Here is a 16,467-nt window from a genome sequence, read left to right as displayed (position 1 = left end):
TTTTCTGCTCTGCCTCACAGAAACATAATGAAGGTACACCTGATGCTATGAAAAACAGATGTCATTTTAGTGTTCTAGTACTATGTAGTAAATGTAGAGAGTTTTCAGGTTAGTGTCACAAACAGAGAACTAGCAAGAGCAGAAAACATGTAAAGACTTAATAGAGAAATCTGGTATTTTGGGAACAGATTACACTTTAATTCCAATGCATCTTCAAATACAGAATAAAATGGATATATTTTTCCTGAGGACCTTCAAGGAGACCTTCTCTTATAGCTTATGAGTGCACTACAGAAGTACGTAATCTGATCAAATTCTATATGAAGATAATTCAATTCTTCTCTTGCTGTCCTGATGTTTTTAAAACAGTTTCATATGAAGATTCCTCAAAGAGCAACCTCTCTTCTGGTGGAAGAAGGCAGGAATTGTACCTCTGTTCTGAGATGAAGCTTTTACTCAGGTCCTCAAATGTCTAAGAATCTCTTTTTGAAACCAATGCAGCCTAGTATTCAGAGTCTACATTAGCTATAGAGTTGCCACCAATCATTCTTTTAATAAGATGTAACCATTTGGAGCTGATAATTTTGGATTGGATTAGAGAGTAACAGATCCAGAGGAAGCTAGAAAATCTAAGAAACTTTAGTATAGACTCTTAAAAATCTTGCTCAGTGCATGAGCCAGAAGCAGCAGTTTCTGCTGTGTTTGTTTTCTTGAGTTTAAAGTTCCAAGGTCTCAGGTGTGCTTACAAGGTTCCCATTGAAATCCATGGAAACCACGTACGTTTGAGCACAGAACATGTCCACTGAAAAATTAGCAGAGAGAGGCTGAATCACTTGTATCCAGTTATTATTAGACATACTCAAAATCAAATGACAGGTTTCAGAGTAGCAGCCGTGTTAGTCTGTATCCGCAAAAAGAAGAACAGGAGTACTTGTGGCACCTTAGAGACTAACAAATTTATTAGAGCATAAGCTTTAAGTGGGCTGTAGTCCACGAAAGCTTATGCTCTAATAAATTTGTTAGTCTCTAAGGTGCCACAAGTACTCCCGTTCTTCAAAATCAAATGTAAATGCTGGAACATGCTCCCACAGTAGTTCCTTGTTTTGATTAAAATTGGCCCCCAATTCTCCATCTCCCTGGACCACAGGCAGGCATTTATCCTGTTGTAAAGTGTGTGCAAGGTGAATATGGTAGTTCTGAATGGTACAGTTCACAATAGTAGGATTTTTTGCGCAGCTTGCACTGGTCTCAATGTGCTGGGCATTGGACAATCAGGTCCATTGTTCTCTAGCCATTATTGTGAGAAATTTACATCAGAGATGTAGAATAGTGAATTGGGAGGTTATAGAACAAGTTAATTATGCTAAAAAATGAATTCCCATAATGTAAAGTTGCCCACACTATTTGTTTTTTAGTCCATTTTGGTTCTTTGTCTGATATTTGGGCTACGGCAAATAGAAGTACACATAAGTATAGTAATTATAAAGAATAAATGGTAGAATATTTAAATAGTTATTTAAAGGTCCCTAATAAATCAAATTATAGAGGTCCTGGTTCTCTCAAATTAGTAATTTGTCACTCTCCAGTTAGGTAATACTTTCTCTTAATTTAGGTGGAAGGATGTACAGTTAGACAGATGAAGGTAGAGAATGAATCCCGGAACACTAATTTCTCCTAGTTACATATTCTGTTGAATTCTGGAGCTGAGACTAATGATGACAGATTAATAATTAAGTAGATACTTTTTAAGAAGTATGCAAAAATGTGAAACTCATTACCTTTTACAACAACAATTCATTTCTTCCTAAGTGAAATATCAGGACTCTGTATACAGCAGTTGCAGAAAACTATCTTGCCTAGAGAAAACTGCCCATCATCTTCATTTATTAATTACAATCTCATGCCTTCATTAACTTTTCAGTATGTAGAAGAAAATTGTGCCCTCTCTAACCATTTTTTACTACAGCTTGTCTGTATATTAAAGTAGATAAACTACAGAAAACCAATCAGTTTAAGAGTCCCTCCGCTGTGTAATGACATCACGGGACAAATTGAAAGTGCTCAGTTGAATCCATCTAATGTAGTCAGCATGAATCACCAGTATAAGTAGGAGGGCACAGATCCTCAAAGGTATTTCGGTGTTTCCCATTCAAATCAATGCAAACTAGATGCCTGAATACCTTGGAGGATGTGGGCCAAGATGTCCAGAAGTCTTATGATATTCAAGAAGTGTCGGATCATGTTCATCTGAAAGAGACCAAAACATTCTTTCTCCACTCAGTGTAGACAGATATAGTGTTCAGTCAAGTCTGGTTATCCAGCTCTTTAAATGGGTAGGTAATTACTGCGGTGGTTCATGACCACACTACCATCCTTCTATCGGTGGTGCATGTCCTCGCCAGGAGCGTTTCCACTGACGTCAGAGGGGCAGTGTGGGAGGCTGAGAACCCAGGCTGTCAACTCCATTTGCAGCTCCCCTCTGGGAGCCCAGTTGCCTCCAAGACTCCCCATTCCCTGCTGGCAGCATGGCAACCACCTGGGCTCTTGGCTCCCCACCAGGAATTCAGCAGCCACCCGGGCCCCCGGCAGCTGCCTGGCTCCAAACAGGGTGCCAGGACCTTGGGGGCAAGAGTGGGGAACCTGGGGGCTGCCAGGCTCTCGCTGGAGCCCCCCAACCGCCCTGAGATGACAGCCCGAGCTGTGAGCAGCTTTCTTGTCAGTTGACAAGAATGACAAGTCAACAGCCGATGATGTAAGTAACCCACAGTGTCTACAGGGACACTTCGTCACCCTAACTACACTGACATAAATCCTACACCTCTCATGGAGGTGGAGTTATGATGTTGGTGTAGTAGGGCACTTACATCAGCGGGAGCAAGGCTGTAGTATGTACACTGACACAGTTAGGTCAATCTAACTCAGTGTAGACCAGGCCTTAGGCTTTTTGGAGAGCTAGAGGCCATTTCTTCTTCTTCTACTTAAGAGAAGAGTGGTGAGGGGTATGTGAAATTCACCTCAAACAGAAGGCCAGTACAAGCCATTTATATTACTTAAGTCACATTTAAGCCCTATTTTGAAGGCTTAAGTGGGACTTATGTGGCACATAGGCCCCTCTGCATAGGTGTGTATTTTGCCGTAAGAATAGTAGAAAAAGTGCTAGTCCATTTGTTGTAGGAGTGACTGCCAACATTCCCTAACCTTAGGTGTTGTCCTTTATTCAGGGTGGCCTATGGAGGCAAAGGACAAAACAAGGAAAGCATTGTTGGATGAGTGTTAGGGGAAAGAGTGGAATTTGGGGTAGCTGGGCATATGTCAAAAACTAGCAATATTGTCACTATGATGAATTATATGTAACCTTGTTCTTTTATTTTTAATGGATGCTACTTAATTATATGTTGACCAGCTGCTCTGCCAAGTATCTTTCTTTTGTATACGGTGCTGAAGATTGGAACAATGAAAAAAAATTAAGATGTGTTGCTACCTCAGAAATTATTACCTAAGCTATTTCCAACATTTGATTGAAAAAATATGTGCTTTAAAAAATATTTAAGTAGATACTTGTGCAAAAGTAACAGCTCCTCAGTTCTGGAGACTTTAACCAAATTCCATTGTTAGACTGGTAACTTGCAAGATTGAATGTCTTTTGTATTTTCATGTAATGGAAACAATAAAGTGGCCATAAAAGGCCAGATTTCCAAAGCAGGAACAATGGGTGCTCCTGCACAATGTGCATGCACCTGTTGTACCAACAGAATTCCACAGCTGTGCAAGCAAAGCAGATAATTGCACACCTAGCTACTAATCTGCACATATAATTACCTCATTTGCATGCAAAAATATGACTTTACAAATGACCAGGACCTAAACCTGAGCTAAGGCTGTCTTAAGAAATGATCCTTCAATGTGGATAGTCAAACATTTATATTTTTAAGAAGATTATAAAAGATAATTGAGAATGTCATACAGCTCGTCAAAACTGTCACCAGTGTAGTTTTCTTAGCTTAATAAAATTAACCAAAAGGATTTAAAAAAAACAAACTTTCATTTTTCAATTGCTTCCAACAGTTAGAGTGAGCTTCTTCACATTCAAGTAGTATTCCTTAAAATTCATCCTTAACATAAATGAGGTTCCCTGCTTTGAACGTGTGTTTTAAGGCACCAAACAAGGAATGAATACAGCCTGCTGGAGCACAAGTGGGAAGGCACAGAAAGTATCTTCTTCCCATCCTCCACCCCTACAGTCATTCAGGCATGCTCCCTCTATAACTTACAGGATTGTGCTGGATGGGTGCGGATACTTATTGCACCAGCCCACAAGACACATTCCTCAGGGGACTTTAGAGGAACCCAGTTTCTCCCCCATCCCACCTGCAATAAATCAGCATATATGTTGCTGTCACCAGCAAGTGCTAGCCAGCATAGAGGGCATGTATGGTGCTCTTGCTCAAAGGGCACCCCCCACATTAAGGTACAGTGGCTCTCCAGCGCTAGCTGGAACACTATGAAAGAAGATGCACACTCAGCATTTTTGTTCATCCTTGCTGTGGTCAGGCTCGATCCCTTATCATAGTCTCATTATAATCTAAATGAAAATTTTATTTAAATTTACTGAAATCTTGTAGAAGGGTTTGCTGCATTAGTAATCTATCTGCACCACTCTCTGCTAGTATCTCCCTGTGAAATGCTATGTTAGTTATTATGGCTGAATGTTTAAGTGCTGAGTATACTTATGTGACATTTTTCAAACAATATACCAACACAAAAAAAGCCACCTTGGGTGTAATAATAAATGATTTAGAAATGCCTTTAAAAGATACCTTATATGTACATTTTGATGTCAGTTGAGACTAACCAACATATATACAATTTGCTATAATTTATGTTTTAAATCAGCACACAGAACTCAGTTAGGTATGTAGTGTAGCTGCTATGATGATGAAGGGCTCTGTAAAATAAGTCAAACAAATACATATCTACCATATTAGAACTTCATTACTGGCAGTTTCTCAAATTCAGTTCAGTTTCAACTTGTGGTCTCTGTAGTGTTTCAAAATTAAAATAGCAAACAGACCTCAGAGAGCATGGAACATGGAGTGGGTGGAGTTGCGTAATGGCCTGATTCTACCTTGTCAATAAACAAAACTAAACAAAAAAACCCAAGGAAATATATTCTGTGAATAAATGATCATTCTCTGTGAAGATCAGTGACCTAGCAGAATTTTAAAATGGTATAAATCAAATTGCTTAAATAGTATGTAACTTTAAATATTCAGTCTTCAAAGAGTTGAGTTAACAAGAAAACACTTAAAACTTTTTATAGAAACTACAGTGGAAATGTGCATTGCTGATTTCAAACTTGAGAGACTGAATCATTAAAAACAGCTCCAACTTACCCACTATTTTCCTTGTGATCCTGTCTTTTGCATTGAGCATGTATTTTTATAAGTTTCAGCTGCTTTAGACTGTGTATTGCACTGGTCTTACTCTTTTGAATGCAGTTTCAGAAGCTTTCACAGCAGTGGTTGACGTTCTATCCAGTGAGTGTACTTTTTGCTGAATAAGATTCCATTTTTTCTTCTCTTTCACCACTTAACATCCTTTCACTGTAAAATTCATCCCTTTTCTAAGTATAGGATGATGCACTTGTCCGTAGAAGTTCTTCCAGGCAGGATTCAAATGAAAAACAACCCTTTCATTTTCTGAACTCCGTAAGAGAGCAGAGGGAGCATAGAAAGCAGAAGGAAAATTAAAACGTTATCTTCCCACCATCTCTCTCAAAATCTTCTGAGTGCTGAAAATGAAGTAGTTTGTCTTGGTGTTCAAAGTTTAACTTTAGGAAGACGGAGAAAGTGGAAAGCAAACTGAACGCTGTAGTAGAGATTTCTCTCTTCCCCCACTGGGCCCCATGCCGACTGTTTTTATTGATTTCAATCACTGGAGGCTAGCTAGCTCTCAGAAGAAACACTGTGTAATGTGTTCTTTCCTGGCTTTCATTAAAGAAACTCAATGCAGTGTGGTCACGCTGCCGAGCTTGCCTGGCAACCTGCCTACTCTCTGTGGTACTTCTTTCATTGGAGGAGACCAAGCTCTTGTTTTCTTCTCCAGCAAGAACTTCAAAACATCTTATTCTGTTTCTACCTTTCCTAAGTCTAAAGCTGTTCAATGTTTGGGGTAATTTTATCCACACCCGTAAAGAGATAACTTTAAGTGATGCAAGTGCTGAATACTATGTTGTTTGTTCAAATGTTCCCATAACAATCTCAGATTCCTTTTATTTAAAATCATTCTCTTCATTTATTCTTTTGGGGGGTTAGCAGAGGATGGAGTAATTTTACAAATCTAAGTACCAAATAAGTGGGTAAAAATGTTTTTCTGACCTTGTTCTGTCTTCTGCTTCATTGCCATTTAATCAGAATGAGCTGGTTTAATTAAGCAAACCATGGTAAGGGAGTAAGTAAAATAGTACTGCAGATAGGTACAGATTCCTGTCAGTGCCATAGTTACAGGCTAAGCAAAGCTGCATTCGCAAGACTGCTTGTTGTTGTTCCTTAGGCCTGTGTTGTGTTCAGAATAATGACACTGAAGTATGATTGATAGAAATTGAGAAATAAAATACTAATTCATGTTTCAGAACTTGATCAGTTTCAATACATATCACTTTAAAGGAGCATACGTTCTAGTGGAATTTAATTAATGTAATAGTTTTTGCAAATATTTTTCTCCCATGTGCACTTAAACTCTTCTGTTTAATTTAAATTTACTAATTTTTTTTCTTATTCAGCATTTCTTATTGATAACATTTTGTGTACTCTTCAGAAGCATGTATGTAGCTATATGAAATAGTTAAAGCTTTTAATTGGCTACGTTTTGCTGCCAGTGAAATTGCATGTCTGCTGAATTCAGTTTTAATTGCAAATGATACCTGCCTCTTGTGTCTGAGTGATCCAGTAGATTCTGATTGTCGCTGTGTGTACGCATGCACTTTCCCCCCCCTTCACGTATACAATAGCTGAAGGAATCCTTTCCTGGATCAGAAAGCTACAAAAGCTTGTTCTCATTTAAATCTGGCTTTATGCAGAACTTAGTTGAGGCTTTTCTGCCTGAATTGCATCTATAGAAACCTTTCCAAATCAAGTTAATGTAATTTCATCCCAGTGTTTCTGTCGCCAATAGTTGTAAGATTGTAAGGACGATTTAGCTTTTATGAAAATTATTTTTAAAGAAACAGCAGTTTATTTCTTTGAACAATGTGTCACTTTAAAAATATTTTTTCTTTTGTCCAGATACTGTTTGTACATTTTTAAAATATATTTATTGGGTTCTAAGAATATTATTATAGGCCTAAAAATGCAATAAAAATCAATTTTCTTTATAAAGTAAATGTCCATCTATTAAAAGTCGTATATTGCAGGTGGGGAAGGAGAAGGGAGGGTAGTTACTTTGATTCAAGTCTGCTCTCTGTATCTTCATGAAACTTAAAATGCTTTTTATGCTCATACTTTCTCTGTTCATAAGGTGGTGAACTATAGAAATGGTTTAAAGAAGTTGGTAAGATTGTGAGGTTTTTTACATAGTTTCTGTAGTTATAATGACAGTGTAATTGTTTGGCAAAGCTTCAATTAATAAATCATCTATCAACCTTTTCATTATTAACCTTGCTTTTGAGAGTTGTATAACTTTGGTCTGGTTCTTTGCATCTTTTAAATTATATTTATAGGTGTTGGAATTTTTTAGCTGGAAAATGGCCACAAATCTGTCAGTGTTTGGTGTTTTGAGTGTGAAGGAAGACAGTGAATGTTTTAGCTACTCTGACTTCAAAATTGGGTGGCAAAAGACTTCATTTTAAAATGAAATTCATCATATTTTTGGTCACTAGTGTGAACAAGCCCCTTTTGGCATCACTGTTTAAAAATAGTGGGAATAACTCTAACACTGATTAAAACCGAAGACTAAGGCAATACAATGCTTCTACTAGGAGCAAAGTGGGAGTCCTTTCTCGTCTTCCTCTTTGGGGAAAAATGTTGTGTCCTCAGTATATTTGTCACTGTTGATTATGTTAAGATTTGTTCATCTGAACTTGTGTTGGTGCTTCCTTTAACTCTGTCATATCTCTTCATCCTTGCCCATGGTCTTCCATTCCCCTGTTGTCCTTGCTGTGTGCTAGCAGAAAAGGGTGCAACTCCGTTGACTTTTGTGGAGCTGGATCCACCTGCATCAATGGTGAATTTGGCTTCCTCCCTTTTTCATGCCATTTTGTGATGCTCTTTCTTGTCTTTAGCATTGTGTGTCTGGTGAGTGTCTGGTGAGTCTCCTTTGTGGTGTTTCTCATCCTCTGTTCCTCCCCATTCTTTGTAATCACTTCCAATTCTGTAAGGGTGACTGAACTGCAGTCAGTGAGCCACAAGTAGTTCTCCTACATTCCTAATGGCCTAATGGGGCCCTGACATAGTACTCTGCAGCAGTAGAAATCTGTATGTTCTTGGCCACGATGGAGCAGCTAAATGTGCAGCCACTTGGCTCTGTTTGTGCTTGTTGTTGCCAGGGGTTGACAAGGACATCTCATTGAATGGGTTGGCAAGCAGAACAAGTAACAAAGAACACAGCCTCAAGATAGTTGTGACCCAAAGCCTAATTTGTAATAACTGGGAAGTCCGCATGAATAAAAATTAGGTTCCCCTGCCATAGTCTCATCTTCAGAGATCACAAGTTTTATAAACTCCATTTCGTTGCCATCACACAACAGTGACAGTGCAAAGATGGGAATCCTGAAGCAGGTGAGCATGGATCATGGGCCTTTACAATAATGTCCTTAGTATTATCGAAGTGTCAGGTGGCCTGAGTTTTAGATTAATGGTCATTCTGGAAAGTAGGTAATGAGAAAAAATCTAGTTAAAAGCAAAACCACTTTCAGTTTGCAGTGTAGTCCAGTAGTCTCTGTCTCTTGTACCTAAAACCGTACGTTCAGCTAATCGTAAAATGCACCCTCTCCTTTATACTATGAAATACGAGGAACAAAACTGTAACCCACCGTACATCTTTCTACCGGTTATTCTTCAAATATGTATTTCTTGTTATGGGGAGACATGACAGAATTAATCATAGATGTACCCTTATTATAATTGCATTGAGTGTACTGTATTACAGTGTTTCCCAAACTTGGGACGCCGCTTGTGTAGGGAAAGCCCCTGGCAGGCCAGTCTGGTTTGTTTACCTGCCGCATCCGCAGGTCAGGCTGATCGCGGCTCCCGCTGGCCGCGGTTCACTGCTGCAGGCCAATGGGAGCTGCTGGAAGCGGCGGCCAGTACGTCCCTCAGCCCGCACCGCTGAGACCATCTCTGTGAGGGTGATGGTATTTTATTGTCTCTTTGCCCATTCAATCCTTAGCCTGTCTTCTTAGTCAGCCAATAAGGTTGCCAATTATGATGTAACTATCTGTCAGCTAAGAACTAAACTGAAACCACTAATTCTCTTATCAAAGCCTATTCAATAGCTGTCGGCGTGTAGGGCTTTTTAGTTGTTACAGACCTGTTTCAAATTATAATCAATGACTTAGAGATATATTGTTCCATCTTGTATTATCAGCGTGCAGAGCTAGCTAGTCCCTTACCATTTTATGGTTTCCTTATATATACACAATGTTTTCATTTTCATCAACAAAGTTTAGTATTGCTGTCATGTTTTATAGATTGAAGCAGTTTTTGAAAGGGTGTGAATGAATTCTGTGAGAGTACATGATATTAGCCAAACTCTGTGCTGATTTTTATATGGATAGTAGTATCCCAGTGCATAATTTTTTAAATCTTTTTATTACTAAAGTATCGTTATCTGGAAATATTGTATATATATAACAATATAAAAAGTTATTTTATAGTGATATATAGGAATCACTCTGCCCACCATTGAAATGTAGCCACCTCTGGAGTGAAACAAGTGCAACACCATTAAACAATTTAAGAGAAGAAATGAAGAAATAGAGACAACTGCATGTAATTGCAAATGCAAGGGGCGTTCTAAGTTACAATAGACAGAAACTAGTTACCCAAATAGGAATTTGGTGAAGACATCAGAGCTAGCATCTCTCCTTACTTTTGCAGAAAGTGACCGGGCTTTTCAGTGAGCACAAGTGGTTAGGAATTTTTTGTCTGTCTTATTTAAAAGATGGCACACCTGGTGGCAAAATGCCCCTTAACACCTTGTCAGGGCATTGGTTCAGGAAAAACTCCAAGTTGAAGAGTGTCACCTCCTTTATCAAAAAACCCACCAGGTTTTCTCCGGATGTCTTTCATTCAAGTGCTAACCTAGCCTGACTTTGTTTAGATTGAGACCTACTGAGTTCACAGACCAAGGTGGTATAATAGCTGGCAGCAGGCTTTGCAAATAAGCAAATGTATTGCACGCGTTTTAAATTTATCACCTCAACAAATGTATCACTTGCTCATATGTGGATTTACATTATTATTATTATTATTATATTTTTCAAAAAAAGGCACCACAAATTACCATGTCACCTTACAAAGATGGAAAAAGACAACTTGAAACATTTATAATCTAAATAAAACAAGTGAAATCATGATTTATTTTTGCTGTTGTTCTTTAAATAAAGATGAGACCACACCAAAACTCTGCATCTGAACCACTCCTCAAACTTTCAGGAACCTGGATTCAAATCCAAGCTTCGTGCAGAATCCATGCAGCTGTGCCACTGTAAGATCGCTCATGTAGCCACTCTATGCCGACAGGAGACATAATTAAACCATCCCCACCGAGCAGCGGGAGACATAGCACTGTGCACACTACTGCTTATGCTTGTGTAGCTTATGTCGTTCAAGGGGGTGGAGTATTCATACCACGGAGCAACATAAGTTTTGCCGACAGAAATGGTAGTGAAGACATAGCCCAAGTCTCCCAGTATGTCAGGGAGACTCCCATTTGCAACCAAAAAACTCCTGACTCCCGATTTAATAATATTTTCTCCCATATAAAAACTACATTTCCCAGAATCATATGTGTCAGCCACACATGTGCATCAGCTCTCTGCCCCCCTCCACTACCGCCCCCCACCCCCCAAAGTCAGTGAGAGAGATTGATGTGCATGTGTGGGTGATGCACAAGATTCTTGTATTGTAGGTGCTCTGCTTCTGCTTATGATAATGAGGGAGGAGGGAGAATTGAAATGTGGTGCCTTGGTTGTGTCACAGAGCCTGGACAGCATGAGGCAGAGACAGGTCCCAGGTTGGGGGCGGGTGATTATTTCAGGGAGGGGGTCATGACTCATTCTTCCCCAGGCCGTGGCTGCAGCAAGAAAGGGGTGGATGAGGGTGTTCAGGGAGAGATGAACAGCTCCGGCCACTCTGTCTTGTTGAGATCAGTTTAGTCTTTGAAAGCACAAGATTAGGGAGATGAGTCAGAGTAAATTTGGCCGATATGTGAAGCCAGACAGAACAAATGTTTAGCTTTCAGCAGGTGTCTTTGGCAAATCAGGTTGCATACAGGTATTATATTTAACATACCCTTCCCTTTGTATGTAAATAATAATAATGATACTTAGCATTGACACTGTGATTTTCATTTTAAAGCATTTCATAAACATTCATTGAATGGCATATTAAGGCTTTGGCATCAAGGAAGTGTAGTTTAGCCAACTTTTTATTATAATAGGTTATCTGTGCATGCAATTCTGGTTTCAGTCTTGGATGCTTTATACTCAGTAGAGAGATTGAATGGGATCATTAGTTGGGAGGAAGGAGATAGCTTGGGGGTATTGGTGGGGCTGGAGGGGGGGCAGTGGACTTAGTGGTGGGAGTGTTGGGGACAGGCAGTAGGGGGTATTGATGGGGCTGAGGGGAGGGATGCTCCTTGAAATTCATTTGAAAATGTTGGTCTATGACTTTGTGGTTTGCACTCATTCTTAGATGCTTAAATCTAATGTACAGTATGCAGCTAGATTGCATACAAATGTTCATTAGCAAGACTGAAACTCCTGGCTTCCACAATAAATATATTTATAAAAACCAATGAAGCTAGTATGAAAGGGTTAAAGCTCAGTGTACATAGAAAGATTCTGTGAATTATAAAACTCCTAGCGTGTCTATAGTGAATGTGTTGGGAACCTTGAACAGAAGCCTGGGTGGATCATGTTTTAATCAGAATGGATTATAGGTTGTTCTGCCAGAAGGTACCTTGATGTATAAACTCTGACTCTCTTAACACAGGATAAATTCAAGTCTAAAGGGAGAACAGTGCTTTTGTTTCAGATGGCACTGAAGAGCCAAAATTGTTATGCTTGAAACAAATGTCAGCGACTGGGATTTTGTATTTAGACCTAGTTAGATGGATGCAGCAACTTGTGTTGTATTATGGGAGCAGTAGGGAGAGGGATAAAAAGCTTTTTGATAATGTATGGAATGTGTGGGGGAAGGGAAGATAGATACGCATTTACTGTAAGTATGCGGATGCAAGAGGCCTCTTTCTCAGAACTATTCTAATGACGTGCCACAGTCACTTTATTTGAAAGCTTCATGGCTCAAGGAGAAAAGAAAACACATTCATTACATTATTTTTAAACGAAGATTAAACGTAGTGTGTCCTCTATTGGACGGCTGCTTTAGTAATCTTTCACAAACATTTTAGGAATGACTCCACACTGTTTTTCCTAGATTTTGCATGGCTAGATTGTTATTTTAGTAAATACTACAGCAGCTTATCAAGTGAAAACTTCTCTTCCTGTAAAATAATTACCTTCATCCTAGATACTAATTCTTTTTTAGTATGAATTACAAAACCTCTTCAATACAAATGCAGTGCATGCTCAAGTTGCTTGATTTTTCTAAGTGTTTGTTTGTGCCTGTGCATGCTGGCTGCAACCTCTGCTCAAGAAAATATTTGAGAGAACACAAAGCAAATCTCCTTTCTTAGACTTTCCCTCATTTATTCAAATATCTGTTTTCTGTCTCGGTCTTGTTCAGATCAGTTTAGTCTTTGAAAGCACCAGGTTGGGGAGATGAGTCAGAGTAAACTTGGATGATATGTGAATCCAGACAGAAAAATGTTTAGTTTTCAGCAGGTGTCTTTGGCAAATCAGGTTAGCGTACAGTTATTGTTTTATCTAACGTCTCCTTCTCTCTGCATGTAAAAATAATAATGATACTTAGACTTTACATTGTGATTTTCATTGTAATCACTTCACAAACATTCATTGATTGACACATTAAGGGTTTGGCCCTTATTAGGGAAATGTAATTTAACCAGTCTTTTATTGTAATTGGTTATCTTTTTGTGCAATTCCAGTTTCAGTCTTGGGTGCCTTATACTCATAATAGGTGAAAAGGAGACACAGAGAATAGTTAGTTGTATTGTTGGTGGATGTGTTCAGTTTGGCTCTGTATGCTGTGACATATAGATATAACTATGTCCCTTGGAATTATTTTTTCCCTGCTTTGCAAGTATGGTACTGTAGGTACTTTGAGACTGTAGGTACGCAATTGAAATTCTCCTCTTGGGGGGTTCATTTTTAACAAATTTCATCTCTTGTTATAAATGCCTTCTCAAAGCTAAAGGGGGTATTACGGAGCCTGTTACAGGCTTGGCTGAGTACCCTACCGGATGGTCACCAGGCTGTTTATAATCAGACTTAACCGTTGAATCCCAAATGCTTTCGAGTCAGCTGGGCCTGGGTGGAGTCCAGACACGGTCTATAGTTCTAGCCAATCAGGAACATTCCCAGGATGCAGGCTCACTGTCTGACCCCCTTCTTGGGACATGGGACTCTGCAGTCCAACTGCCCGAAGCCCTTGAGCCAATACTGAGCCCCCATCTCCCCCACCCCTCCCCCGCCGACTTCCTCAGCTGCTTATGTACACTCACCCTAGGGTTCTACCCCCGTGGGGACTCTGGTTCGTAGTCTAAGTCTTTGGGGACACCTTTCCAATAAGGAACACCTGCTTTGTAAATGAACTTCTTAAATACACACACTTTACTTTTGACAACTCAGGAAAGTTACAGATCCAGGCAGGGGTGGCGGATATAATAGGCCAGGAGAGGCTAAGCCTCCCCTGGCACGGGCACCGCCGCCCCTGCCACCGGACGCCTGGGCCATGGTGGCCCCGCCTCTTTCCCTCCCTGCTGGGAGTGGGCTTCTACAGGATGTTTTTGCTTATTTATTATGTGCCATGCAGGTTCCCGGGCAGCTGAGGGAGGTGGTAGCTGCCACTCAGCTTCCTGGGTCCCTTGGACTCCCCAGGGAGATTACTGATGGACCCAGAAAGCTGATAGCAGATACCACCTCCTCAGCCGCCCGGGAACCTGCATGGCGCATATAAAAGCTCATCATTCTCCACCTGGCTGCTCCTCTCCACCCCTCTCTCTGGCGGTCCCTGCTGCCACTCACTGGTTCCTCCTCCTCCTCCTACCCCCCGCTGCTGCTTGCTGGTCCCTCCTCCCCACTCGGACCCCCCATCTGCTGCTTGCCATGGGAGGTGGGAGGAGGGATGCGGCGAGGTGGGGATCTAGCAGGGAGGGAGGAAGAAGAGGTGGGATGCAAGTGGCGGCAGGGGGGCTGAGCAGGGAGGAGTGGGGAAGGAGAGGTGGGTGGCAGGCGGGGAGGGGGTCGAGCAGGGAGGGAGGAGGGAATGGCAAGTGGTGGCAGGGGGGCCAAGCAGCGGGGAGGAGAAGGGAAGGAAAGGAGGGACATCCATGTTGAGCAGGGAGGAGGCAGGCCTGGGGTGAAGTGGGGGCAGGGCCTGGGGCAGAAGAGATGGTACAAGGAGCTAACCTCCCTGAGGGGATGCTTCACCCGCCACCCATGGATCTAGGCAAAATGACCAACAGCTGAATGCAATCCCCACCTGTTAGACAGATCTCATCTCTCTGTTTGAGGACTGTCCATGTTCAGGCTAGGCAGAAACTCCCTTGTCTCCCCCTGTATCAAATTCCTCTTGCTGTTGGTGATGGTCAGTCTCTTCTATCCAGAAACCTCCTTGCTTATAAACACAGCCATGAAGTCCCCATGTGAAACTCCATACCCCAGTCATCCTGGGTTCAAGTGCACAACTGCTTTTTCATAGGTAGTGGGCTAGTGGATAAAAGTCATTAGCAAGTCCAAAGTCCTGGCTAGTCCTTGTTGATGATTCTTCCTGTGTTAGTTCTCCACAAGATTTAGAAGCACCCCTTCCTCCATAGGACCTTGTTAAACATCATAACCAGGGTACACATATATTGTTTAAACTGGCTCACGACATAAGACATCAAGTATGCTCAGATACAAAATGGAAGCCAGAAAACAAAATGTGTGACATAACTGGGTACAGGCCTACCCCAGCCTGTCACAGGGCTATAATTTAGAAATGTGCTTTGTTATTGATGATTGGGAATAAACTACTGTAGCAAAAATATTGGAAAGCTGTCTTGTCTATTAAGCATTAAGATGTAGACTACTGTACTTGGACACACCAGACTTTGAATGAACATGCAGTGATACTCAGATATGGGCCAGAGAGTTCTGAGACATCCAAAATGTTTGAGAGTTTCTTTTGTGCACATTTTGTAAATTCCCAGTTACATGACATTTCTGAAAGTGAGTTTGGTCAAGAATGCTGGCTCTGCCCTTTCTTCCCACCACTGAAACGTAAAGGACAGAGTAATGGTTCTCTGTTTCATGCAGCAAATCATTTATGTGACTAGAGAGCTTCAGGTAGACTCCGCCCCATCCTAAGACCCTGTCTTTGTTGTGTTTTCCTTGCCTGGGGATTTTGGAGGCTATCAGAGAAGCCTTTGTGTATCCTAGCTTAAGAACCACTAGAATGGAAAATTGACAAGGAGACATCAGGAAACACTCAACTTCTGTGCAGACTTCCCCAGATGTCAACAATGAGCTTCTCCTTTTCCCCTCTTCACTCAGTTATTTGGATCCCTCTGTGTGTTAGGATTTTGGTGACCCCTAAAGTATCTCATATGCACACTTTCCCTCTTCCATACTTCGTCACATGCAAACCTTTCCCCACAGGATTTTTTCAACCTGACGATTTCCTCTAGATGACCTCTTCAGGTCCCTTCCAATCCTATGATTCTATGAATTATTGCCTATAAGTTTGTCATGGACAAAAATTTCGTAATATTCTTGGAATCTTTTATACAAACCTGATCTTTTGCCATGTAACATATTTTTACTATGTGTACTCTTAGTGCATTTAGACTAGAGTCTCCCTGCCTAATACAGTGTATTCTATTTCATGCACTTCATGGTTGCCAAATAGATAGGTTAGCATGTGGTATGCTTATGCAGGTATTTTGTTACTTCTAATAATTCCATTTTCAGTATGAATAGCTGTTCCATCTGCAAACCTTAAGAAACTCCAATCTTGGGGGTGGGAGAGGAAATTGAAGTTTCTTTAGATTTGCAGATGGAACAGTTATTCATACTGAAAATGGAATTATTGCAAATAACAAAGTACATAAATATATCACATACTA

General features: G+C 40.6%; 2 protein-coding genes across 9 annotated transcripts in view; one reads left to right on the top strand and one right to left on the bottom strand.

Moving 5' to 3' along the window:
* Positions 1–5,532, bottom strand: part of GPR146 (G protein-coupled receptor 146) — a 66,057-nt gene extending 60,525 nt beyond the window's left edge. Inside the window, exon 1 of the mRNA XM_065560044.1 lies at positions 5,394–5,532. Coding sequence (XP_065416116.1) covers positions 5,394–5,433 — 40 coding nt within the window. The 5' untranslated portion in view covers positions 5,434–5,532. The remainder of the gene's footprint in view (positions 1–5,393) is intronic.
* Positions 1–16,467, top strand: part of C10H7orf50 (chromosome 10 C7orf50 homolog) — a 196,069-nt gene that overhangs the window by 137,457 nt on the left and 42,145 nt on the right. The window contains exon 1 of one of the 8 annotated variants that reach the window (XM_065560051.1): positions 4,359–4,468. The exons of 5 other annotated variants lie outside the window; for them this stretch is intronic. In XM_065560051.1, coding sequence (XP_065416123.1) covers positions 4,388–4,468 — 81 coding nt within the window. In that variant the 5' untranslated portion in view covers positions 4,359–4,387. Of the gene's footprint in view, positions 1–4,358; positions 4,469–6,021; positions 6,172–8,672; positions 8,775–16,467 lie in introns of those variants that run through there. 2 more of the 8 variants (XM_065560053.1, XM_065560052.1) reach the window with 2 other exon arrangements.

Source organism: Chrysemys picta, chromosome 10, assembly GCF_011386835.1.
Source record: "Chrysemys picta bellii isolate R12L10 chromosome 10, ASM1138683v2, whole genome shotgun sequence".
In the NCBI taxonomy this organism is placed as follows: Eukaryota; Metazoa; Chordata; order Testudines; family Emydidae; genus Chrysemys; species Chrysemys picta.
This window is presented reverse-complemented; position numbering and strand designations above follow the sequence as displayed.